Source organism: Fistularia commersonii, chromosome 2 (assembly GCF_037954325.1).
Source record: "Fistularia commersonii isolate RoL2024-O1a breed Wild chromosome 2, RoL_Fcom_v1.0, whole genome shotgun sequence".
Taxonomy (NCBI): Eukaryota; Metazoa; Chordata; class Actinopteri; order Syngnathiformes; family Fistulariidae; genus Fistularia; species Fistularia commersonii.
The window spans coordinates 15,700,941-15,726,724 of NC_141285.1; the positions used below are offsets into that span (position 1 = coordinate 15,700,941).

Sequence of the window (25,784 nt, forward strand, 5' to 3'; positions counted from 1 at the left end):
GAAAAACATCTTTCTTTTCATCTTCTCAGTTGTGCATGACAGCTCTTTGCAGGAATGCTGCATTTTATTTCCCATCTCTGGAAAGATATCTGTGGTTAGCCAAGCTTTCTCCTGATTTTTAGCTTCTGTGCCTTTTAAATTTTTTTTTTCTTCTGCTTGACTGGCCACACTTACGGCCTCCATTTTGTTTTTGAGTTGCCACTGGACACTAACAAGGACAGGAAACCACAAAGACTAACTTTCCTTCCTAATTAGTGTCCTCAGAATCATATTATTGCTTGTACTATGAGGGTATCATTGTGGCCTCTAATGAGGGAGTTGTCATCATCTTTCTCTGTACTGGGTGTTTTGCATGTCAGTCATATTTACCAGGTAAAAGAGTCCTTTCTTATTTATATTTTGTGTGGGAGTGGAAAGGGGATGTCTTGGTGAAACTACCGCTATGTGGATGAATTACATTGGCATCTGGTTGGGATTGAAATCTTGTGTGAGCTTGTTTGGAGCAACTGTAGAACCGCAAAAAAACAAAACACAAATACAATTCGCAAATGGCTTAAGTGTCACATTTCATGGAACACATCACGACTTGTTCAAGCTATTCATATCAAAATACCAACCCAACACCTCCCTGTGTGGCAGATTCTTTGAAATGGAAATAATAGATTCTGTTTACTTAAGAAATGTTGCCATAAGAGTAATAATCATTTTGTATTCATTTTTTTTTTGTATTTTTCTACATTGTTTGTGTTTCACTGACACCAAATAAACCACAAAGATTACCAGAATGGACATTTTACAATATTAATCTGAATGACCTCAGAGTAAGTTTATAAATTGTACAACATCATTGTCAAGGAACCTTGTGTCAGTTACTTGAAAATGATAAAGGGAATTTTTTGGAAGAACGGTTTAAAAAGTATCTGAGAATAATGCAATTACATTTTATATTAGATTTTTTTAATTGTTTTCCTTAAAATCCTTATTTGCAAGTATTCTGCACAGATCTCAGCCTTCTCTTGATATTTTACAAAATATTAATATGTCAATAACTACATGCAGTATTTGGTTTCAGAATGCTGGTAGGGAAGAAGAGAAAAGGCCAGAGGGAAGTGCATTGTGCCTTGTAGACCTAGATAAAGCATACAACAGGGTGCCATGGGATGAGCTATGGTCTGGAATAGCAGAGAAGTATGTTAGACTGGTTCAGAACAAGTATGCAAGGAGTGAGACCATGGTGATCTATGCTGCAGGTGTGACAGAAGTTCAAGGTGGATTTGGGACTATATCAGGGATCAGCTCTGAACCCCTTTTTGGTTGCAGTGGTGATGCACAGGGTGACAGAAGAGGTTAGAAAGGAATCTCCATGGACCATGATGTTCACAGATGACATTGTAATCTGTAATGCGAGCAGGGAACAGGTTGAGGAAAATCTCAATCGGTGAAGGTATGCTCCGGAAAGGAGAGAAATGAAGGTTAGTCGCAGCAAGACAGAATGTTTGTGTGTAAATGAGAGGGACCCAAGTGGAACTGTGAGGCTATTTGGAGTGGAGATCGAGAAGTTTGAGGATTTCAAAAAAGAAGGGTCAACAATCCAGAACAATTAAGAGTGTGGAAAAGAGGTGAAAAAGCAGGTTCAAGAAAGTTGGAATGGGTAGAGAAAAGTGTCAGGGCTTGTGTGATGAAATGGTATCAGCCAGAATGAAAGGAAAGGTTTACAAGACAGTTGTGAGACCAGTTGTATGGTTTGGAGACACTGGCACTGAAGAAAAGACAGGTGGGAGAGATGTTGTTGAGGTCCGCTCAGGAGTGACAAGGATGAATAGGATGAGGAATTAATCTATTGGAGGGACAGCACATGTCAGATGTTTCAGAGATAAGGTCAGAGAAGCCAGACTGAGATTGTTTGGTCATGTACAGAAGAGGGATAGTGAAGGAGAAAATATTGGGAAAATTGCCCTGAAAGAGTGAACATTGTCTGTCTATATATATGGCCCTGTGATTGGTGACCAGTCCAGGGTGTACCCGGCCTCTCACCCGATGACAGCTGGGATAGGCTTTAGCATTTTCCGCGACCCTGAGTGCAGGATAAGTGGCAGACGATGGATAGATGGATGGTTAGTGTGGGGACCCCTGAAGGGAAAAGCTGAAAGGAAAAGAAGTCTGTCAGTAACCGATAAAAAGTTGTATACATTTTCAGTTTTAAAGTCTTATATGCTTTCAGTCCTGTACCAGACAGGACCGGTAGATTAACATAAAAGATAATCTGTACTCCTACAATCAATACGTCATTGTGGCTGTTTAAGTCATCAAGCCCATGCACCAGTAAGGCGATTGATAATAAATTGTGATAATCAGAGGATTATAAACCTGCTAGTGCAGAGGTTATTTCCATGTAAAAGATTTATAGACGAAAAAAGAAATGACAGTAAAATGAAGAGGCCGACTCTAATGAACCCTTTATAAACACGCCTATCACTCTGTCATTATTTTTACTGATCTAATTTCTTTGACCGTCTCCTCAGTACCACCGTCTAATGGCTTGCATTCATTTGGCTTCTTCGTCTCCTTCGTGTTCTTCGCCCGCTGTCTCCTTTTCCACAGTCTGAGTCGCTCTCTCCTCCTCTTGTTGCCCTGCCATCAATTAGTAAGTGGAGATGAAGTGTTTTCTTTTACTTCCTTGCAGCCGGGTAATTACTACATTCAACAAGGTGCTTCTTATTTTACATTTTTAAAACAGGCCAACACAACTTACATTTTCCAATGCATTCGTTATACTTATTGAAGACAATTATAAATTATCGTTACAGAAATTCAAGTTAATCCTCTGCATTTAAGCTGTTCTCTGTGGATCAGCGGGCAGCTGCATTTAGTGTGCACGGGTAACGTTTATATCAAGATTTTTACAATTTACTTCACCATTAGCTAATGAACCTTTTTTGCCATGAATCAGTTTTTACTGTTTCACACTGTCACACACTTGGCTTCTTCCTGTTTTCTGCCACTCTATAAGTGCAATTTTTTGCTCTTAAAATCATGCTTTTTCACTGTTCACATCCTATTCCTACTTAATCTAAGATAAGATAAACTTTATTGATCCCCATAGGGGAAATTCCCAGGGGAAATCTATCAACTTTTCCAAAAGAGTCTGGTTTTAGAATAGATTCTGAGGTCGCAATAGATGCTTCAACAGGGCCCGGAGGGATCTCCATTTGAACAACTTTGTGTTTTACTGCCGACGGACAAATCTGAAGTTCATGGCAAGGTTGATAATCTAACGTGTTGACTTGCCTTTTTCAATAGTACATTGAACTCTGGTTGTAGGGATAGCCAATTGCTTCAATTGAATTTTTTTAAACCCTAGAAGATAAGAAATTTATTTAAGTAAACAATGCAGTTTTTTTAAACCCTAGAAAATAAGAAATTTACTCAAGCAGATAATGCAGTTACATCTTGTGGATTTGTTCAGGCTATTACATGGTAATGTATTGGTTTGCATATTGGATGCAAACTTGGGAGGTTACAGTACAGTTCTTATTATAACTTTAATGTTAGTATTCCTCAAATGTTTCATCTTGAGATTAATTCAAGAAAGAGGGCCGAGTAGTCCTCTGTGCGGCCAACAAAAAAGAACAAATCGTGGGTTAGCCTTGAAAGTCAGAGCACTCGCTATGAATGACCTCTCTCCTTCCTTTACTGCGTTGCTGTCCCAGACATCTCGTTTAAGAAATGTTGAATCTACAGTCTGATCTGAAAGTTGTGCTATAAAAGACCGTAGCTGCTTAGGGGCCCTTAGATAATGTGCATAAAGATAGACAAACTATGGGATATTAATCCCTCATATAAAATTATACATGGGTTGGATAAAGGCCTTTGTGAAGCAGTGAAGAGGAGTCTCAAACCTTGAAGGTAATACAGTTTTTTTTTTTCGTTTTGTTTTTAGGAGAAGGTAGAAGAAGGTAGCCTAGAAAGTAATAAACAAGGTGTTGATATACCTACCTCTAATCCCTTGTGGTCTTTTCCTACGATGTAAAAAAGTCATGGGACATTAAGGGGTCATGTTACATCTCTGTCCAAGCATGTTGACTTGTTTCTGCATATTTGGCTGAGAGAAATTTCAAAAGACCAGTCATTCATCCTGTTCTTTTTGCTTGGCTGCTTTGCCCTGGCATCTTCTGTAAAAACTGAATTCCCTGACATTCGGGTAATTGATTTGCTGTACAAATTGTACCCTTTGAGAGATGATTTTCGTTCCTGTTCTGTTGAAATTGTGCCTGAGACATTACAGAGGTGAGGGTTACTTTAAAACACTAGAACAGTGATAGGCTGTAATTTTTTTAAACAAACCATATTGGCGAACTGTGTTCACAAAAAAATTGCATCGAACGCAAATCAAAACATAACTCTTTCTTTTCTGTTTTTTCTGTTTTTTCTGCATCTAATTAGGCATGTGTGTTTAATTTTTGAAAATAAGATTAAAAAAAAATCTGTTTTTATATAATGGCCCAAGTAATAAATTCACGTTACTTAACAACTTAATCCAGCTGCAGATTCTCATGTATCTATTTTACATTCTTGCAAAGATTTGTTTCTGTGCAAAGCACTGCTGCAACCTTTTCAAATCCTATGAGAACCCAGCATTATGTAACTTTGACTGCTCATTAAGGAGCTGTGCGCGGATTTAATACCAGCACTGAATGTAAACAGCCCAGACACTTTTCATCTGAATCGCTGATGCTGGCCAAGTAGCAATCGAGGGTTTTACACTATCCAAGCAAAACTTGACCAAGCTGAAGTGTTGGTCTATATTGCTCTCAATAATGACACAAATATTGTGACATTGTGTGACTTAGAGTTTGAATGGATGTGTTATGTAATCAGCTTGTCCTGCCTGGACTTGCACTTGAATTACAATCTCAAGATGCCAAACAGCTCTGGCTCACGGGCCCAGAGCCGCTGAGAATCGCAGCTTTGTTCTGCTTGTCTACCGTGTTCAGTTATATTGTACACACTGGAAAGAGTGTATTTTTCCACTTGTTGTTGGATCTGTTGCATTTTGATGTTTATATTACATGTTTTTTTTTATCCTTGAATACAAAAAAAGGCCAATTGTCACACATATTCAAGAGAGAGCAATTATGGGACATATGTTTGTTTTGATATTGCAGGAAGTGCCACTCAAAGAGGCCTTTTAAGATTCTCATTCAAATGTACTTTTTCAGTCACTGGACTTTTCCCTTCTCTCTCTCTTTTCAGAATGAAAAGCCCCTGGGTCATTCGGCAAGCAGATCCAGCAATATATCAAAGGTAAGCAAACTGCACAAATGGAAAAAAATGCATGAATGATAAATTGGCCTCAGTCTGTCACAACGAGAGGAAAATGGCTGAAAGTCTAGATGGGAGGATGGTGATGTGATCTGCAAAGAATGGCAGAAATTGACAGTGTTGCCTTTCTTTGTATCACATTTGCCAAATCAGCTCCATTTGCTGTAAACTTTCACAGACCAGACTCTTCTTGACACTGTGGCTCATTGTCACAGAGGTAATAGTTAGCTCTGTGTAGCCTCTCCTATACATAGCATTATAAAGGGCCGACTGCTGAGGACCCGCTGTTTGTATAAATGTGTTGGCAGATGGAATCAAGGACTGTTTGATCTTCTGCTGCGGAGGTGGTCATGCATTATTTATTAATTTATTGGTATTTTCAGCCAAAATCACGTTCAAATTTTCAGCAAAATTCCGCGAAAAATGGAAAAGGGAACATCACATTTGTGCATGTTTCCGTCCATCACAGTTCCATCGGATCCCTCTGTACAGGAAAAATAGAATAGATTTACTGAATACCTTTAAATCTCGAAGTGCTCCATAAATATATTCTAAATGTTATTAAAATAACTGTCTGCTTATCCACTGCCTTCATTGTCTCAAAAAGAGGAAAAAGTACTTTACCTCTGTATATCATCGCTTATTCACAGACTCTGTGATGCTGAATTGAATTTATCTTTTAGAAGATTTGTGAATTTTTCCACGTTTCTAAGGACACAATTTTTCTTGTGATAATTCAAGTTTGCTGTTGTTTTTTCTTTATCTGTCGTAACCATTTCAACCCAGGGGGTTTTCATTTATGTATTGATAACGGGCAGCAAGATCCCAGTGCTGTGTGATATGGATGTATGGATAGATGTACACAGAATGCGATCTTTAGTGCCTAATATGCTTTTTATCGTTGGTCTAAATACCTCAACTGTCAAGCAATGTTTCATGTATTAAGAAAGCCGGGAAAAACAATTTTGTTTTTAAAATCCTGTGTCTGTGGGGAATAAAAAATTAATGACACACTCCCCCCTTATTTTGCCCTTTTGTGAAGCTAAAAGTATCAATTTGGACTCAAAGAACCCCAAATTTAAACTGTGCATAGTAAGTTTATAGCTTGAATTGAATAGTTATCTACTTCTTCCCATGTTGAGAAGTATGTTTCATTGCAATTTCCTCCCAAAAGACCGAACTGAGCTGTGACCAATAATTCAAAACATAAGAAAGCAACCGCAGTGAGAAAAAGCACCGCTCCCCTGCTGTATTTTAGGTATCTTATGAGTCAAGTCAAAAATACTTCATTTACAGTGTATTTTCAGCAGCTTGCTTGTTCGCAGAAGCTCAAGTGGTGTGAGGCAAGGTCAACAAGGATTTACAATTTTTGTGAAGGTGGCCATCGTAATTGTTTTTCCCCCCATCTCAACCTTTTTGTGAAGGTTGGAAGACCTTCAGAGAAACCTTCCAAGTGGTAGCTCTGCAGGTTGGGTTTACTTATTTTGTTGGCCAGGGTGTGTGGGAGTGGTATCCTTTGATGAAATTGTTTAGGCTTCAGTACTTGACTTAACTCAAAAGACTCGATTGACTCCAAAAAGTGCTGATCGATGCCTCTGGTTTTGCTTCCTTTCTCTGTCTTTCTCAATCACCATATTTTTTATTGTATTTCCAGAACGTTTGCAGTTATTGATTCAGGAACTTTCCCTTTGTCTGCTCTTTTTTTTTATCCATCTACCTTAAGCTGAACTGAATGGGGTTTGGTCCTCTGATTGTCTCTTGATGTCTTGTGGACGTCTCGTCTTAAAAGCAAAGTTCTAGTAATTATTGATAACTATTGTGCCAGTTTGCGATGTAGCCTCCCTCCAGTTCCCTCTTGATGAAAAATGTAACAAATTGGGAGCTTGTAAATGTGTACTATTAGTTCTAGTCATTTAACACCTTAATTATTTCCCAACAGAGTCACTTATTGAAAATTAACTACAGTGCATCAGTTCAGATACTGTTGGCCTGAAAGTGTAAGGAAATTCTCTTCACACTCTTGATGCTTAGACAACACAGGATCTTCTTTGGCTTGTGAAGCACATGATATCCATATCTATATACAGATATAGATATAAATATATAGAGATATATATATTCCTAGTCAAACAGTCTCCTCCTGAAGCCACTTTTTGCCAGGAGCTGCCTGAATCAGAATATGATCTGTGAGACTACAGAAGATGTTATGCATATATGCAGCACATTTAGCACATTCTTTGCTCTCTGAGATTCTAGCGCGCTGTGACAGGGGATTTTCATATTTCCAGCGGTGAGTTAATGTTTTTTTTCCTTTTTCCTGAAAGGATCAAAAATTCAGGTCATGTAATTCATCTTTGAAAGCTGCAGATAAAAAAGAATAAAGGCACATTATGTATCAAATGTAGCGCTGATAAGAGCTACAGTTGTCTTTCACGCCTGGTTTGTACAAGCTGTTGCTGACAGGTTTATGATTTTCAGTTGTTTTGACCGACTGATTTGTTTTCACTCATTTCCACATGAGCTGCAGCCAGTTCTAAATAAGGACACCGAAGCATGGCACTGATCCAAGCTGAATCGTATCAACTCATTTCAGATCAAATCAAAAAGGAATCAAATTGTTGACCCACTTGAAAGATATTGCTGTACATAAGACAAGTTCGGCATCTGTTGAAGAGGAATATTTCATATCCTCTCCAGTTTGGCATCCCAGCACAGTCGATCATTTGAATGTGAAAAGCTCCAACATCCCAAAAAATTTGTTAATTCTGTCAAATCATCTGGCCTGGTTTAACACTAAATATGCCTTCAGGTTTGGCTTCTGTGCATTTTTCCTCAGTAGATGTAGACCTTTTATCTATATAAATAGTGCTTTCTTTGTCAAACCAAATTCACATCTTTGAGGATGACTGAGTAAAATCTGTCTCAAATGTCGTCACTTGTACTCTTGTACTCTCGTAATATCATAATAAAAACCTGTGTTACTGTTTAGTCATGGGGTAAATAGTTTTCTTAATCTGATATTGCCTTTATCCCTGCATGTTACGCAGAGGGATTAAAGGTGCACGGTCTTGGAAATAAATACACGCATATTGTCACACTCCCTTTCCTCCATTAGCGTTCGTCCCCCGATCTAATTTGTGTGTAAGGAAAACTCATCCGAAGTGCATCATCGAGTGAAAATAAGCATTTTCAGTAAATACCAAAATGGTCAATGATGAATGTACAAAAGCAGCTCCAAAAGCTTTATCAGAGCACCAAGTGTGGGCTGAGGATTGCCCGTTTGGCGAGCTAGAGCCAAGTTTTCACCCAGCGAGGTCAGGAGGCTTAGCTCAAGCCAGTTCTCTCTTTTAGCACCGTGCCAGGGATGTGTGTGCTGCTGCCTACTCTGTTTTGGGAGGAATTAAAGTATTACACTCCTCATAAAGACAAAAAGCAGCAAACCAGTGCTCAGTGGGCTGGCGTTGATCGTCAGCCAAACATCTGGTGATGCTTTAAAACTCAAGCTGCTGCAATTTTGCAGTGTTTCTGACTCTTGTGCAGTGCAAAACCCAGGTTTTGTTATTTCCTGGAACACATTATTGTTTTTGCTCATTGTTTTTATGCACAAATTGCCATTTTATGCCTGCCTTGGAATTTCATTGTAAAGTACATTTTGTTTCTGTGGAAAATTATGAATTATGCGCTATTTGTTAGCAAAGCAGTAAATGATTGCCTACAGAGAATGTTGAAAAATAGATATTGACACACACATTAATCTCTAAGGCAGACAGATTATATTTACAATTAATGCAAGTGATTAATGCCAATACATGCAGCAAAAAAATAGACTTTCCAAAAATCTGAGCTCTTTGTACTTTTGATATCTATCTAACAAATCTTAAATAAATCATAAATTGCCCCTGCTTTATCCTCTTGAAATTTTTCTCTTCCCAAGTTCTGTCAACATCCACGATTATTTGTCTTTTAAAAAATGACTTTTTCTGAAAGGTCAAAAATGTTTTCGCAAAATGAAATGACTTGAAATGTCAAGTAAACCTTTGGTCCCGAAGAGGTTTGCCACCAAGCACTGCACTCAATAATAATTTCAACTTTGACCTTGTTTACCAGTGAGCTTTAAATAACCACAAACATTGATAAAACACCACTACGTGACCGGAGAGGCAGAAGATGTCAAAATTTGTTAATATAATCATTTGTGCATGGTATCACTTGTTATATCTCGTACACACTCCTACATCAATATTTACTTCAAATGGGTCATTAACAAAATAAATATTTATCTTTGTTCTCCTGCAATGCCGTTTTCAATAAGGATCTAACACTACACACTAAGGCAATATTTCTGAAATATCAAAATAACAAAGGAACATAATTTATCATCTCCCTCAAAATCTCCTGCTGCCGCTCTAAGTCCGCCCAATTGCTCCTTGCATAGAATCAGCTATGTGGGCACAAATCAAGATAGTCTCAAGTGTGCAGATTGTCCACTAAAATGCACCAATCTCCACCTCAAGCTTTTTATTTGACCCTCTCCTCCCAAGTGATCCTGATTAAGGCTGTAATGTGCTCTTTGTTTCTCAAAAGGGACCTTCTGCCCTTTGGCGTTGGGGAACCATATTGCTTCTGACTGAATTTGTTATGCTGATTTACCCCTGTTTCCAATATAATGAGATTATAAGACTTGCGCTATTGATACAACCCCTGCATTGTGACCAGCGTTTCCTCTTACCTTATCTGTACACTTTCTGTGGTGTTTAAGTCTCTCGCAACTGGTAATAGGATTCAAGTATTATTTGGCCGTGGAGCATTTAGACTTCCCTAGTCAGTTTAACGTGGTAATATGTATGCACTTGATAAAGGGCACAACATTTATCATACATTAACGGTGTTAAATGTGTTGATAGATTATTTTTCAGTTCATGGTCCTGTCTCGTTTTGTTTTCTTCGAAGGCCATGATGCTATTTCAGGAGAAATTAAGTGATTACATTGAAAATATTGACAGTTTGCATTGGACTGTTGTATAATTCATTTAACCTGCAGCAAGGTCACTCTGACATTACATGCTGACTTGGTGAATTAAAGCAAAATATAAAAGAGAAAAGTATAGCAGGCATAGCAGCAATGTGCATATAAAGGTTTGTTATACATTTCACAAAAATCTATGTAAAAGTTATAATGTTTTGTGGGACAGACCTTTGCTGCTTGTCACACAACCACTCTCTGGGGTCTGGAACTAAAGCTAACAACACAAGGCACAACTTAAATGATTGAATAACAAATAGAAATCATGCATGAATTAGGAAACAATGAAGCATTTAATAGAATAAAAAAAAATGTAGATTTATAAGCCGTCCTTGCGCTTGGAATGTTATGATATCTTGAAGATATCAGGAAGGATGTTTTTAAGTTTGCTGTAGAAGTATATTGTTAGCATCTGGTGCAGTCTGACGCACTTTTCAGACATATCCTCAGCGACTTACAAGCTTTCTTGAAGAGAGTGTTTGTTTGTTTACCTTTTTAACTTCATTCTTTGAATCGTCTGTACAGCAAGAAAAGTGAGAGATGTGTTTCAACCAGTGCAGAGGTGAGCAAAAAGAAAGAATAACTGGTAGGGGACAATTCATTGTTGTATAATGTGTTTGTGAGAGTGAGTGCTCAAGAAGCCAGGTTAAATGAGGAGATATGATAATAAATTGGGGATTGTTTTACCCAGGACTACAAACAGGTGTCCATGAGAATATGTTGTATTGCATGGTTTTATTTGAGGGAAATATGAATGTATTTTGTAAAGCTTTCCATTAAGTAAAGGGTAAATATTTGCCACATTTCTTGAGCAGTTATCGTAAATGATTTGTTTCTTGCACTAAATTTCTGTTCAGATGTCAAGAGTGGGCAGATGTAGGAACGTGTGTGTTTAGCAGAAGCCTGTCTATTAAGGGAAGAGTCATGCAGACCATTATGAAGTTAATCATTACCATCTGAGCTATTTTATCACCTTGCTAGAAAAACAAGAAACAGATGGTTATCCTTTGGCCAGAGTGCACAAGATGCTAAATGGATGATGAACAAAGACAGAGTTCACACTGACCTTGAAATGAGAAGTGCGTGTACCGTATTGATTCATTAGTAGAATCATCAAATTCCTTTTTTCATCTAGATATTTAGAGCTTTGGTCATGGCGTTTTGGTAACTTTTTAGTCGTCAAGTATTGAGCTTCTCCACCGATCTTCTGTTAAATATACCATCAGTTGCATAACAACAACCCTGTCCTGCTCTGATTGTTTTTTGTCTCTCACCCATCCACCAAGCTGTCTGTTTATTTTACACTCTTTCCAGACTCCCACGGGAGCCTAACACAAAGGCATTCAATGGCAACTCCTTAAACTAGGATGGAAATATAATTTTGAGGGGAAATGAAAGGATTTTGAGAAACTGTTCACTTGGATAGATTATTTATTCATTTCAATACCCTATTCACATGAGAAACAACACGTTTGTCAGGAATTGTGCACTAAAAACAAAAGGGCCCCGAGATGACTTTGCTCAGATGTTTGGTCAGGTGATCTGTAAAGTAAATTAACTTGATGTATGACTTGCCCTATAAAATAGGGGGAAAAAAAGACCACGCCCAACCCAAAATGGTTAGAGGGCCACGGCTGGACATTGAATTCAGTATTGACTCTTGTCAACCTGTAAGCTATAATCCCCCTAGTTAGAGCTTGGATCAATAGGTAATTAGTTTCTTGTTAAAATTACCGGCTCCATGTCTCTTTATGTTAGAAACCTCAGCATTATCAGATCCCATTCTTCACTGTCCTGCTCAATCCTCAAGCTGCCTCCACCAGAGGACCATTAGCAGGCGACAAAGTGCCTTGTGAAGGGAACTGGCAATTTTGAAAAACCTTTCCAACTCCCTGCTACTTACAAATATTAATGACCAATATCTGTATGCTTCTGTGATATCTATCTTATATCTATATCTTGACACTGTTAAGCTATAAGGTAATAGTAAGATTCCGGGCCAATTAGATGATTGATTTTTATCTTAAGTCCTCCGTGGTGAGGTAATTATTTCATCAATTGCAATCCAAAAAAAATGTTGAATGTTTTCGTATAGATAAATTGTTCAGTCATTTTTTTTCAAACAAATGGGATGTGATTGCTGTAATGCCTAATGCTGTAACACAGATGTATATAAATTTGTGTGTGTGATGAATTTGGTGACTGAATTGCACCTTTTGTAAGTCACTATGGTTAAAAGTGTCTGCCAAATGACTGTAATGTAATGATTAACATGAAGATACACATATTTTAAACTACAAATGTTTGAGGAAAAAAAAATGGCGGTTGAACTGTCCGACTGCTGAACACGATATTTTAGGTATGAAGTTTCTATTTGCAACTTGTTTTAAAATTAATGGCTAATTTTATTTCATAATGAAAAATATGTCGTTTGATGGTCTGAGATTAACTTACTGGTTGATTTAATGCGCAAAAGCTTTCCGAGTCGACACTGTGATTCCCTTCGTTGAGAGTAACACACTCTGCAATGTATGTCATCACAAGCACTTAACAGAAATTAAATTTAATTTGGCATATACTTTTATACGAAAGAAATTAAATCAGAATTAGCAAACCAGTTGCACTTTTCAGTTTCCATTTTTGCTTAATATAGATCCACATATTCCCAGATCCCAGCAGTTAATTTTGTCATTAAGATTTTATACTAACGAACTCGGAGGAAAATCCTACAAGATAATGTTTGGACTGTTAATTTAGGATGGGGACAATGATATGAAAAATTGTAGCTGATAATGCTGAATATTTTATTATTAGTGCATCAGTTTTGCCCTAACAGGTACGGCTTTTTCCTCAGTTCAAACTGAAAACATCGACAGCAGAGTGTCCTGCAGCTGTGCTTCTTTCAGCACCTCTACATTTCACACCCTCCCTTTCTTTTGTGTGATCTGTGTTGTACCGAAACACATTTTCCTTGACACTTCTTTGAACAGAGATTTACTGTCAGTATTGTGTTTTCCCCTTTTATCATCTGTTGCATGCACCATCAGTGAAGATCTTGTTCAGATACTGAAAGGGGTTTCCTTATTATCATCTCACCATGTGAAATTTTTGGATCCAGCCGTTGAATAATAAAGTAGTTGTTTTGTGTTCACTTAAATGACTGCCATGATTTCATTGTCTGTTTCATTGTCTGAAAATGCTTTGTCCCTCTCTGTGTTCATTGCTTTTTAGGCGGGGAGTCCAACTTCAGTCAATGCTCCATGCAGCTTCTCACGAACGTCAGTGTCTCCTTCGAGCCAAGATATCTGCAGGTATGAATCAACTCTACCTTGTCATTTTTATGAACGTAGGAATTAAATTCCAGTGGTGATCCATATAAGCCATGATGGGTGTTCATTAAACTTTGTGAAACCCAGATTGGAGGTAGCCGACTATGAGGGAAAAAAAAACAAAAAAACAAAAAAAAAAACGGTGGTGGTCAGTGTATGCCTGCTTTGGTAAAAAGCCCCTAATGCCACATTTTTTCATCAAATATCCCTGTTTTCAAAGCATGATGTCTTTTCCATTTCTGTTTGTTCTTTTCCACTCCTTCTCCTTCTGTCTCATACTCCCCTTTCATGAAACACACATACGTGTACCTGGTCACACAAGCAGTCAGGATCAGGATTGTCAGAAGCAGACGGCTGTGGTACTTTTGAATTCAAATGGTAAAACCTCTCAAGGTTTAGGTGGCATATCGGTGACTACCATTGGCCCAGATGCCCTGGCGGCCTCCAAACACGCCAAACAACGAGACTGGCTATCTCTCCTGCGTCCTTCCTCGGTGAACATCTGCCCAAATGGCTCACTCAAGTTTTCAATGTCTCTGAATGATGTTGGACAGCGCATGGACAGTCTTTATCGAGGTCTGCACTTTATAGATCGCACCTGCTCTGAGGGAGAGCTGGAGCTGAAGTCTGAGCCTGCTCAGTCTCGTGCCTCAGATCAAAGGGCATATACACTTAATGGCAAGCTGGCTGGAGCATCAGCGCATCAAAACCCAAATCCAAAACGAACCCACCCTTACCTTGTCCCCTCTTTTACCAACAACTACAAGTACATGCTGAACAACCCGTGTACTGAATCCTACCCATCTCTACCTGATATTCCAGCCCCTCCTCCTCCTCCTCCAAATCCTTATCAGCAACCTCATCATTCACATCTTTCCCCAACTTCCAACTTTCTCCGGCTGCTCCTTCCGTTCTCCCGCTCCTCGACTTCGGCCAGCCTGCAGTGCCCCGATCTGGGAAGCTATGCCTCACGCCTTCACATTACCAAGTCCTCTAGTGCCCTCTTGGAAGGCACTGAGGCCGAATTTGTCCCTGAGGAGCTACTTGGAGATGATTGCCTTTTTGAGGAAAACCACTGTGGTCCATCGCTGAAGAAAATGGACCAGGCTGCAACCTCAAATTCAACTGCCGTGCAGCGGGCAGAGGCTATTCTGGCCCCCCTATGCTTCATGGATGAGGACTGTGATCTGGACTGCTGCCCTTCCCCTATGTCAGAAAAAACTGCGCCACTGTCGACATACTCATTGTCTGGTGACTGCTGCAGGTGCGTGACTGACTGGATGGTGTAATTCCTGCTCATCCCTTCTGTGAATTGAGCCCAGACCACCCCTAGACTACAATGTCCCCAGAGTCCTGTGGAGTAGTAGACTGTAGTTTAACTACCCTGCTAAGATTTTAAAATAGAGGCCTTTGTCGTTAATACAGCATCTTTGACACCCTGTAGTTGCTTCAGGCTCAGCATATACCTCAGGCCCCTTCCTCTGCTGTCTTGATTCAACACCTGTTGTGTTTTCAGCACAAACATGAGGAACTGTAATTTAGTTTCTTACTATATTGGTCCTTCTCTGTTTTCATTGATTATGGATGATCATTCCTATGTTGTGCACAGGAATATTTGCAGTCTTTTTGTCAATAAGTGGAGGAGAAAATATATTTGTGTACACAAACAAGAAAGGAAGGCAGAGAATAGGGTATAGAATTTAAAAGAAATGCGGTTTGAGCTTTAGAGAGGAAGATTAAGGATAGTAAATGGCAAAAGCCGAATTGGGCTTGTTGGATTGGTCAACAGCGCTGTCCTATGTGTTTTTCATGTATTTTCCAGTGTGAGCAGTTGAAAGGAAAGAAAGAAGAATCTGAACTTTTGTCTGGGGGAAGTGTGTGAATTTTCAACCGTAGGCCCAGTTAAGGCTTTCTGGTACCGGTACAAAGGCTATACTTGCTAGAGGACTTACTTTTTCAGTGAGGGTATTATGAGCGGCGAATGGAATTGAAAGATTTGAACCATTTTGTTTTACATTAATCTACCTCTCACCGATCCATTTTGAAGGAGCTCTGTCGATTGAGGAGAGCTACTTTTTTAAGAAAAGGGAACGTTGTTTTCAAAAGAATTCTTTGCTCCTTCCCAGCCTTAGCTTGCACAGCTCATCTAGTCCAGGTTATACATCCTAAACCTCAGAGAGACACAAGATCCTAGGTCTGGCAAGATGAGGTGCCACAGACAGATTAGTGACTACAAATAGTCTACATGGGCTCTGTGCCTCAGAGCACATGCTGACCTTGTGTGTTCCTGCACGCGTGCAGGCCGTGCTCACATGTTTTGACACGTTAGGAACAAGTCCTATTGTTGACATCCCTTCAGAAAGTGTTAGGGGTAAGTTCTAGGGAAAAGGGGAGGTTCTCCTGCCCTTAAATCTTTCCAGTAATATCTAAATGAATGCATCATGGGCCTAAAGGCTTGAGCTTATCATTACAGACATAATAACTATATTTCTACCAAAATTAGACACAGATAAAGGAATAGTGTTGATGAGTGCTGGTCAATTAGTCAACAAATGTTTCTAAAGTGACATTTAGACCCTCAAGTTTTCAGTCCTCCTCCTAACTAATGTGAGCCTGCTTTTGCTCAAAATAAGCCTGTGGTATGGTCAACAATAGCACAAATGCTGAACTACTAAATAGGCTGCAATTTGACCAGGTAAGACTGGCAAAGGATATGCTGTCCATTGTTTGAAGGATTAGAGTAATGTGTGAAACCAGCAAAAATGTATCTTTTTATCTAAAGACATGCCTACTCTTCCAAATGGAAATGTGTCTGGGTCTCCCTTACGACACAGAGAGGTGCCCTTTACAGCAAGAAGACATGCAAAGAAAAAGGGGTGATGGTCTCCTTTGGACTCAAAGCTAATTGAGCTGCACTCTGTTCCATGAACAGTGTAATTTCTACTCACTGCAGGAGACGCAGCTCAGAGTGAACATAAAGAAGAAATGAATTCCGCTTTATAACTCTCCCATAATGGGTTTCGTAAAAACGCAACACAGATCTGTGTTGAAAGAAAAAAAATTAATGAAAAATAAATGCATAAACATTTGTCATCGAGGGAAAGTAATAGCTGGAGGAATGCACACATTGAGAGATGAGTGCAGAGATGCCATAGGGGAAAAAGTAAAAGGGAAACTAACAAGAGAGACAGGGAAGGAAGTGAATGCATCGCCTCGGCAATAATTTTGCTGAGCTTGTTTCCCTCTCAGCTTGTGGTGCTTTGATATCCTTACTTTGTTTTGTTTCGTTTCTCCCATCTTAATGTTGATCCAACATAGCCTCGCCACTTCCATTTCAGTATTAAACAGGGCATGTGTTTCACTGCTCAAGCGTCACAAATTAAATTTTAACTTCCCTCCAATGCCAAATGCAATGTGCTGCTGCTGGAATAGATACAGTTCATTTGGCTGCAAAGTACAGGAAGGTGTGGGTGAACTATTAATCTATTATGTGTATTGGCTGTGATAGCAAGAGTGGATGACTTGCAGTGTGTTGCAATGTCGGGCTTTTTGCATTTGCTTGTTTGGTCCTTAAGTTTTTGCACAATCTTAGCCCTTATTGCAGAAGAACATTTTGTAAGAGCTGATTTCTAATTTCTTGGAAAATCCCTTGCTGAATTTGAAATCTAAGTAGTTATTCATCATACGGCGCATGCAAAAAAAAAAGTTAAAAAAGCTGCCACAACTTCACAGTAGTTGAAAAGAACATCCCATGTTTGGATGTTTGTCAGGTCTTTACTATCTTTTAATCTCTCAGTCCTCCCTTCCCTGTCAGCTCCTCCTTTTCAGAGGAGCAAGTGGAGATCATCTATTTTTATCTGTTGTGTTTACCTTGTCATGTAATCTTGTAACACTTTGGACAGATCAGATAAGTCTGGAAATAGCTATTATCCTGCTTGCTCACGCTTCAGCATATGCCGAAGCATGTGGGTATGCATGTGTGCCTTCATGTGTTGTTATCCTCCCCTGAACTTGGATTAGTACAGCCTTTGAACTCTCAGCTACCGATTGACGTCTTTAGATTTGGATTCAAGGATAGTTTGAAATGAATTGCCAGTCGCATTATGAAATGCCCACACTTGATTTGATGTTATTTTTCCCCCTGTTTTTGCCCTGTCAAGCCAGAGACAAAAGTTGTGTTTTATAACAAGCAGCTACTGAGTTTTGGCCTCATGTCTCATTGATTGACTTCTTGTCCAAGTCTGAGCAGCTGCTTGAAAGTAAGAGTCCCAGCATTGAAGTCTGACAGCAATAGCTATGGCTGCTGCCTTCTTTGAGTAATATGGATTTAATATTTACTTCAAGGCAATGGGTTGTTCTAAGAAGGCCTTTAACACTGACCTACAGCTGTGTCAGTTTCACCAAGTGTCTACATCTTCTGTCTTTTTACCACCAACCATTTGAGTACAGTTTCCCCTTCTGAAGAGACAGGCAATGATAAATACACTTATCCTGAATGTGGTTGGATAACGCCTCATCCTCCAGACCTCTTAGACAGTGTCTGTTTGGTGGACTTCAAGAGGTCTGATTTCAAAAAAGCTTGCACGGCAGCGGGCACCCAAATTCATTTTCCACTTATCTGTTGTGCTAGGAGAACCTTGCAGAACAATTTCCAACCGTTTTTGGGGGCAGAACACCTCACAAACAACTGTGAAATTACATAGTTACCTTGAAGTATTGTGTCTGTAAGGGAAAAAATGTTACTTGGCAAGTGAGGTCATCTTGTCTGCATTCTCTGAAAGAACATGGACATTCAGGAGTTTCCACTTAGATGTCATTCTAGGAAAATGTAATTCTGCTTTTGGCGTACTCAAAGGAACGTTGGACATCTGATATTAGATTTGTTCAATTTAGTGCTATGCTATGGAAGCAAGACGGATGATTACTCTTTCATAATGTTTTTTTTTTATTTGCAAATATATCTTTAATCAAGTTGTCCTAACACACACGCAGCATTTGTTGTCCTTGGCTTTCAGGGTATTATACAAAAACACTTGGTGGATTTGAATCTAAACACATAGCTTTCTTGTGCAGCTGCACAAGCTGTCAGAAAACACTACAGAATTTCCCATTTAGTATATAGTGTCTGTTCTGGATTAGCTTTCCTTGTAATTTTCAATCTGTCCTTTCCATATTCTTATCCTCCTCCAACATTCTTTCTTGCTGAGAGTTAACTGTGTTCTCTGGCGGTGCAGGATTTGTCACTGTGAAGGGGATGATGAGAGTCCTCTGATCACGCCATGCCACTGTACAGGGAGCCTGCGCTTTGTCCACCAGGCCTGTCTACAGCAATGGATCAAGAGCTCCGATACTCGCTGCTGTGAGCTCTGCAAATACGAGTTCATTATGGAGACCAAGCTCAAACCCCTGCGCAAGGTATGACAGCAATATGTGTGTGTGCTCATCCGAGGTGGACATCATTCCGATGAAAGCATTCCTGGTAAATAAATTCATGCTTGTCCTTTAAAGTATCTCAACTCATCTCGCATCACTCCTTTTGTTGTGCAACACAAAATGTCAAAAGCATGAGCATGACACTGAGCCTTCAAGCTGTTTAAATCCAAGCTGTCAACATGAGCACGACACTGAGCTTTCAAGCTGTTTTAATAAGTGGTACGTGTCATCCATTTTAATTGGCAATCCACTTTCATTAAGAACTCTTTATCAATTGCTGTGCCTTGTAAGATAACAGACACTCTAATTAAAATTTGTCCATCCTTCATTAGCAACAGTAGAGGGCTTAAACAAATATTTCTGTGTTAATTGCTTTTGAAAGCCACTGATGGAAATTTGTAAAATTCGCACGTAAGAATATAAGTCAACATGATATTGAGATCTTTCTCTTTCAATTAAGTATTTAATAATGAGTGAAAAATCGGTTGTCACGACATGAACACTCAGACTGCAACTTCTGTCCTCGCTGAGTATTTATTACATGTGAGCTGCTTCTGGTAGTGCTGTATTTTGTGTCTATGTAACCCTAGACCCACTCTTATGTATTGTTCATCCAATGAGAGAGAAGCGGCTAAAGTTTGATGGCGTAACTCTCTTGGTGGCTGGCGTGTGCCTCGCTTCCGTATTGGCCCCTCTTCACCACTTTTCTGTCATTTTGGCTTTTCTAAGAAAACTGAATGAGGGATTTGGATCTATATCTCTGGAACTGAATGCTCTTCATTAAGTTTTTAGCACACACTTCAGTCTGCTCCAGAAAATACCCAAGAGAGCTTACAGTTTAACTACAATAACTGTTATGTTTGAAAATCAGTGCCAAAAACCAAAAGGGCGCTGATGATACCGCTCTTGTTCTAGAGACATATGCTGTTTCTAAAAGCACTGTCATCACTGTCAATTAGGTTTGCTGCTTTTCCACCAGCTGGTGGCTCTGTCAAACGCTCTGCCATCACATACCTATTCTCACCAGGGTGTGCAACTGCGTATTTCTTTTAGCAGATTCCATGTGCGACAAACACTTCCCTTTCAAAGAGTGGAGCACACTATAGTGTTGTTAGTTCCAAATACTTAGTGGCTTGTTGCTACTGTTTGACAATTGTATTCTCGTGAGAAGAGTATCAGTAGTCATCCACTTAGCTATTCCACTCTTCACCTGCAGAGTGCCATATGAGAATATCACTGTCAGTGCATCACCGACACTTTCATTAAATAAATAATGGGAAGTGCAGAACAGCAGGTTCTGCTTTCGGGCTGATGGGACAGGGCTAAGCGTTGAATGCATTTGCAAATGGGGTAATATTCTTTGATAATATTTAATTGTGAGTGTTTATGTATGAATTACTCAAAGCATCACATTTGCTTGATCAAACAAGATTTGATCATTTTGTAAAGTTAGACTGGCTAGGGAAACTACAACTGAAATGTACTGAGATTGTTACCTTCTAAAACTATTTTTAGGCAGCTGTAAAATTGCCATTGGATCTAATCTATACACCATTAATTTTTCTGAATATTTTTAATTTTTTTTCAAAGGGGGGATAATGGCTTCTCTTTATTCAATTTTGTGTCAAAGTGAGCATACAGTAACTATACACTCTGTAGTGTAGTAATGGACAAACAAAAGAAGTTTGGGTGATCCAAAATGGATCAAATATTATTCATTTACACACAGGCTGTAGGATAAAACGACATTCAAACCCCATACAATAGTTTACATTGCAACCTGAAATACTCTGTCTTTTGTTTTTCCTTATGCAGTACTTTGAGGTAACTAGTTCTGACGCTGTTACTTGATATTTTCAGATATTCAGAAAAATACATTTGCTGTCAAGTCAAAATTAACAAAAAGAATCGAAAGTTGTTGCAGTGTTTTATTTGTGAATATACCAAAATATCAAAATTCATGTAGTTTGTAAAAAAAAAAAAACTGGACAATTGGAAGATTTGAGATTTTATTTAACACTAAACTTTCAAAACAGTATTAATGTCAGACATTTTTGGAAAAAGCTTTGCTTAGCCGCACAAGAAGGAAACAGACTGTGATGATTCTGAGACAGTACAAAAGCTGACCTACGTATAGATTGGGCCTTATTTTACATAAGTAAACAGTGATAATTATTAGGTGTGACAGATGAATGATATATCAACAAAAAAAAAATTAAAGGAGAGAGAGAAAGGGAGAGATGGATGGGAACACTCATCCCTTGCCCTCCTTTATTTTGCAATAATATTTGTGAACAGTATATCCACATCCATATGTGCAGCAATGTGAGCACTCAACTCTCTTTCAGTTACGCACTGTATATTTGCCGGCATAAATATATACTGTAAGATACAAACCACACTGCTATGGCAAGCAATTATAATTATAGTTTTTACAATGTAAAAACACATGATTATCAGAATAAATGAGTATTCTGCTGCATGCTTTGTTGCTCACAATACTGTTTATTTTCATGTGAACGTCCTCTAGCCTTTGCAGCAATATACTACAACATTAAACGAATACAAACATTATGAGGCTTCAAATAAATACTTGACAGTCAAAGACCAGCAGCCTTCTGAAGCCGAGTTGAAGATGAAGCACTTACGTACCCTCCCCCCTTTTTTAAATGACTCACCTCTACCCATATTTGAAACGGTTTGCTGAAATTGAGGAGTAGTTATATTGAACTATCGCAATATCAATAGAACCTTGATTTCCTCAACCATCACATCGAGTTGGTTTCATGCTTTGAGAACCGGAATTACACCTTTTTGTCATGAATATTAAGTAGAACAAGCCAAAAATTATATCTTTCTAATATAGGTCAGTAAATTCAGCCAGTTTCGGCACGTGACAGTAATGTTTCCGCCATTTGACCTACGGGAAAGTCATTCAATTTTCTTTTCTCTCTTTTGCAGTGGGAGAAGTTACAGATGACAGCAAGTGAGAGGAGGAAGATCATGTGTTCAGTCATCTTCCATGTCATTGCTATCACCTGTGTGGCGTGGTCTCTCTATGTCCTAATCGACAGGACAGCAGATGAAATCAAGCACGGTCAGCACACACACACACACACACACACACACACACACACACACACGTATACGTACACACACAAGCATTTTTTATTCCATTGTCTGTGTTAATAGTGATGTTTTTAAAACAGTCAAACCATCCTCTCATTTACATTCTTGCACTATCTCAGACTCATTCATGTAAATTATTCAATGGTAAAATTGCAGTTTCGGTTGTGCGTGTGTTGAGTCAGGATGGTGTGAAATTTTCTTGGACTATGCATGGGTGTATTTTTCACCACCCCATCATCACAGTAGCTCACTGGGGAATTGAAGACTTTCAGTCTTAAAAACCTGCACAGTGAGTCATCTGTTCCATAATAGTCTAGTCAAAGTATTCAGTGTTCCTATTAGAATGTGATTCCATAAGCAGAGGGAATGTTATGAGTGTATACTTGTGATCCGACCTCAGTTTCTGCTCCACAACCAAATAAACGCATACATTGTTTTTCCAAACCAGTGAAGGAGGAAAAAATACAGACATATCAAATCGTCAATGTGTTTGAAGGCAATCCAGACTGCTCTGGATGCTTAACGCATCTCAGCTCGATGGGCTTTTTCTTTTTTTTTTCTACGATGAGGTATTGTATAACATAATTGTCGATGACATGCAAATGAGAGGACAGGTGACCAAAGCAGTCCTTTGATACACACCAGATGCCGGCCACATTTGCAGGCCAACACAAATTTTAAGAAAGACTGGACCAGAAATTCAGTTAGCAGGTACCTGTAGACTCAGAGGAAGCTCCAGAGTTCATTCATTCATTTATAGTCTATACCAGGTGGGCAAACTGTTTGGCTCAGGGGCTGCATTGACTTTTAAAATTTGACAGACAGGCCAGGTCAACACAAGATATGATGCAAAAAAAAAAACACATTTGTTAAGAGTACATATCAGACTCGAACATTGTCTGACATTTGCTTTGAAAATAAAACCAGCTTGGTTTTGAAGGCTCTGACGTTTGCTTGCATTTCATGCACAACCGGTTTTTCCCTTGTAGCTTCACGTCCAGCTCATTCATGTGTGTCACTATGTCCACAGTAAAGACTAAATCACAAAGCCAATCTGTGTCATTCAGCTCAGGAAAATTCTCCAAAAATTAAATAATCTCATGTTTGAGCTCCGAAATTCATTGATCCAATTGTTAAATCATTCACATCAGGTTCGAATTCTGTACTAATCTTTTGCGGGCCGGGTTAAAAAGAACAACGGGACGGACTTGGCCCGCGGGCCATAGTTTGCCCACCCCTGGTCTTGTCCTGTACTCAGTCACAGTTTAGTTGGAGATAATCCAAACTGCCATTGGTTGAGAGGCGTGGACCAGTCGCTAGTCCATCACAGGTCAACATACATAGACATACAGCTATTTGGTGTTCCATGCTCCCACACTTTAGGGCAATTTAGAGTCTTCAATTAACTTTCTGCATGTATTTAGACACAAAATAGTACATGCTGATTTGTAATCTTAACTGCATAACAAAGGACCTAGAGCTGTAAGCTTAAATCTGCTTTCTCAAAGTCTGCAACCACCTTATATTGCAGCAATTGCATCTCTATGCATCTCGATTGTGTTCACGGCATTTGTTAATGGGATCACCAAAGGGGATGATATTGCCACGACTGAACAGACCCTATATAAAGTTTGAGACTGATCTTTCGTGGAAACGAGATTGTTTTTGTTTGTCTGGGGTGTTTTTCTTCCTTCTGAACCCTCAGTTTATTTTCCCTATACAGCGATAAGGTAAATTGAAGGAAACTTGCCTCATTTGTAATGCAAAGCTTTCATTTTACACCTTTTAACTTTTCAGTCTTGCAGTCACTCATTGTCACACTCTGACTCTGACAGTAAAGACTGCCATGCAAATTGCCAAACAAGTACTTATGAGCAATAAGGGGTTTGGGGCCAACACTGAAAGGAATAAATGTAATGCATTTTTTTGCTATTTTCTTTGAACACTTTCCACATATCACAGTGCATGGGTTGTTGTAATGGCACAATACTATTATTGTCCCTTTTTCCGTACCGACAGAAAGGTTTTGAACCTCTTATGTAATAAATACATGCATTTTCTAGATTGCTGTAAATCAGTTTTTGAAACAGTATGGTCTAGAATTGGAACCTAGACTGCAGATGCAAAACTATCAGTAATCCTGGAGATTACTGGTAGTTTTGCAGATATTTTGTGCAGATATTTTCATCAATGGGGCGTGGCGTACCCCCGTAGTGTGAGACGAAATACTGGGAGCTACTTGAGGTACATTATTGTCCCCTAAAGGCAGAGCTACCTTGTACATCCATCTGGACCATCCTTTACCAGTTATCTGAGCGCTGACCAGCATTTAAAATGGAATTTGACTTTTTATGATAAGCTGTTTGCAGCATCTATTGGCACGATATCCACTGTCACTCATTCCTTGCTCACACACTTGCTGCTTTTGATAAAACTGTACAGATGGAAGAGCAGGCTGTGCCTGTTTATTCCGACCTGATGATTCAGACCCGTGTGAGTCCCTGAGATGTGCCAGGATCAATCACTATAGCGATGCCAGATACATCAAGTCCCATTTGTCCTCCACCAAGTCAACAGAGCCAATACTGTTTTTCTCAGTTTCCTTGTAATCCAATACACTCAACGTATTTCATTAAGAACTTGAGTTTTTCCGGCAGATTAAATGTTGGTTACATGACTGATTATGTCAAAATATACAACTACAATATCTGGCATTACATTCAATCTGTGTTCTCTATCAATATATTGTATGTATGGTCTTACATGATACTTACATTCTCTCTATTCATGCAGCCGGAAGAATCCCAGGTAAACTTTTTACCTTTGAACTTTTGACTTTTACTTTTGAAGTTTGTTTTACCGCATCAGCCTTTCTGTCAGATGTATCCACATCTTTTCTAACTGCACTCACTGCCCCTTTCCCTCCTTAGTCTGACTTGTTGCCAGGATAAATAAAAAAAAAAGATAGTGCTTCTCCTTTACAGGCTTTTTAGATTCTTGTCCGTTCATCGAATGTCTTACGCTTGAGACCCAGAGTGACTTATTGTGTCTTGTTACTGTGGCTTTTAATTGAATCAAAAACACCACTAACAAATTATCCCATGTGAAAGTAACAAATTAATTTCTTGCCACACAAAATTAATACAGAGTAAATTAAATTCACACTCCCGGAGATGGAAATTTGCACAGTGGGTTTCTGCATAACCAAAGCTTGCTGTGTATTTCAATATTTTTGGTTCTTTTCTAATGAATAAAACAATGACTGAGTATCTCAAGTTTTTAAATTGAATGATTAGTTACAAGTAATGCGATGTTACACAAATTAATTACAAATGAGTTCTCTTTAACCCAGTACCTTATTCCTCTACTATGCATTCATATTTTTAATGAAAAAAACTTTGACTGTCCAACACTTAAAAGTTAAACTGTAAATATAGCCATTCCCATCTAGTATTGATTAAGCCCTATTGAAAATCTCTTTTGTATCATGTTTTAGCTTTGTAAATAAAATATGTTCTACTCCCCAAAGATTTCTGTTCTCTCGAATT

General features: G+C 38.9%; 1 protein-coding gene across 2 annotated transcripts in view; it reads left to right on the forward strand.

Moving 5' to 3' along the window:
* The window catches only part of marchf8 (membrane-associated ring finger (C3HC4) 8), a 74,169-nt gene that overhangs the window by 44,088 nt on the left and 4,297 nt on the right, over window positions 1-25,784 (forward strand). The window contains exons 3-8 of one of the 2 annotated variants that reach the window (XM_086170068.1): window positions 5,254-5,304; window positions 13,577-13,656; window positions 13,997-14,938; window positions 18,909-19,089; window positions 22,069-22,204; window positions 25,030-25,044. In XM_086170068.1, the coding sequence (XP_086026194.1) occupies window positions 5,254-5,304; window positions 13,577-13,656; window positions 13,997-14,938; window positions 18,909-19,089; window positions 22,069-22,204; window positions 25,030-25,044 (1,405 nt within the window). Of the gene's footprint in view, window positions 1-5,253; window positions 5,305-13,576; window positions 13,657-13,686; window positions 14,939-18,908; window positions 19,090-22,068; window positions 22,205-25,029; window positions 25,045-25,784 lie in introns of those variants that run through there. The other variant, XM_086170067.1, reaches the window with a different exon arrangement.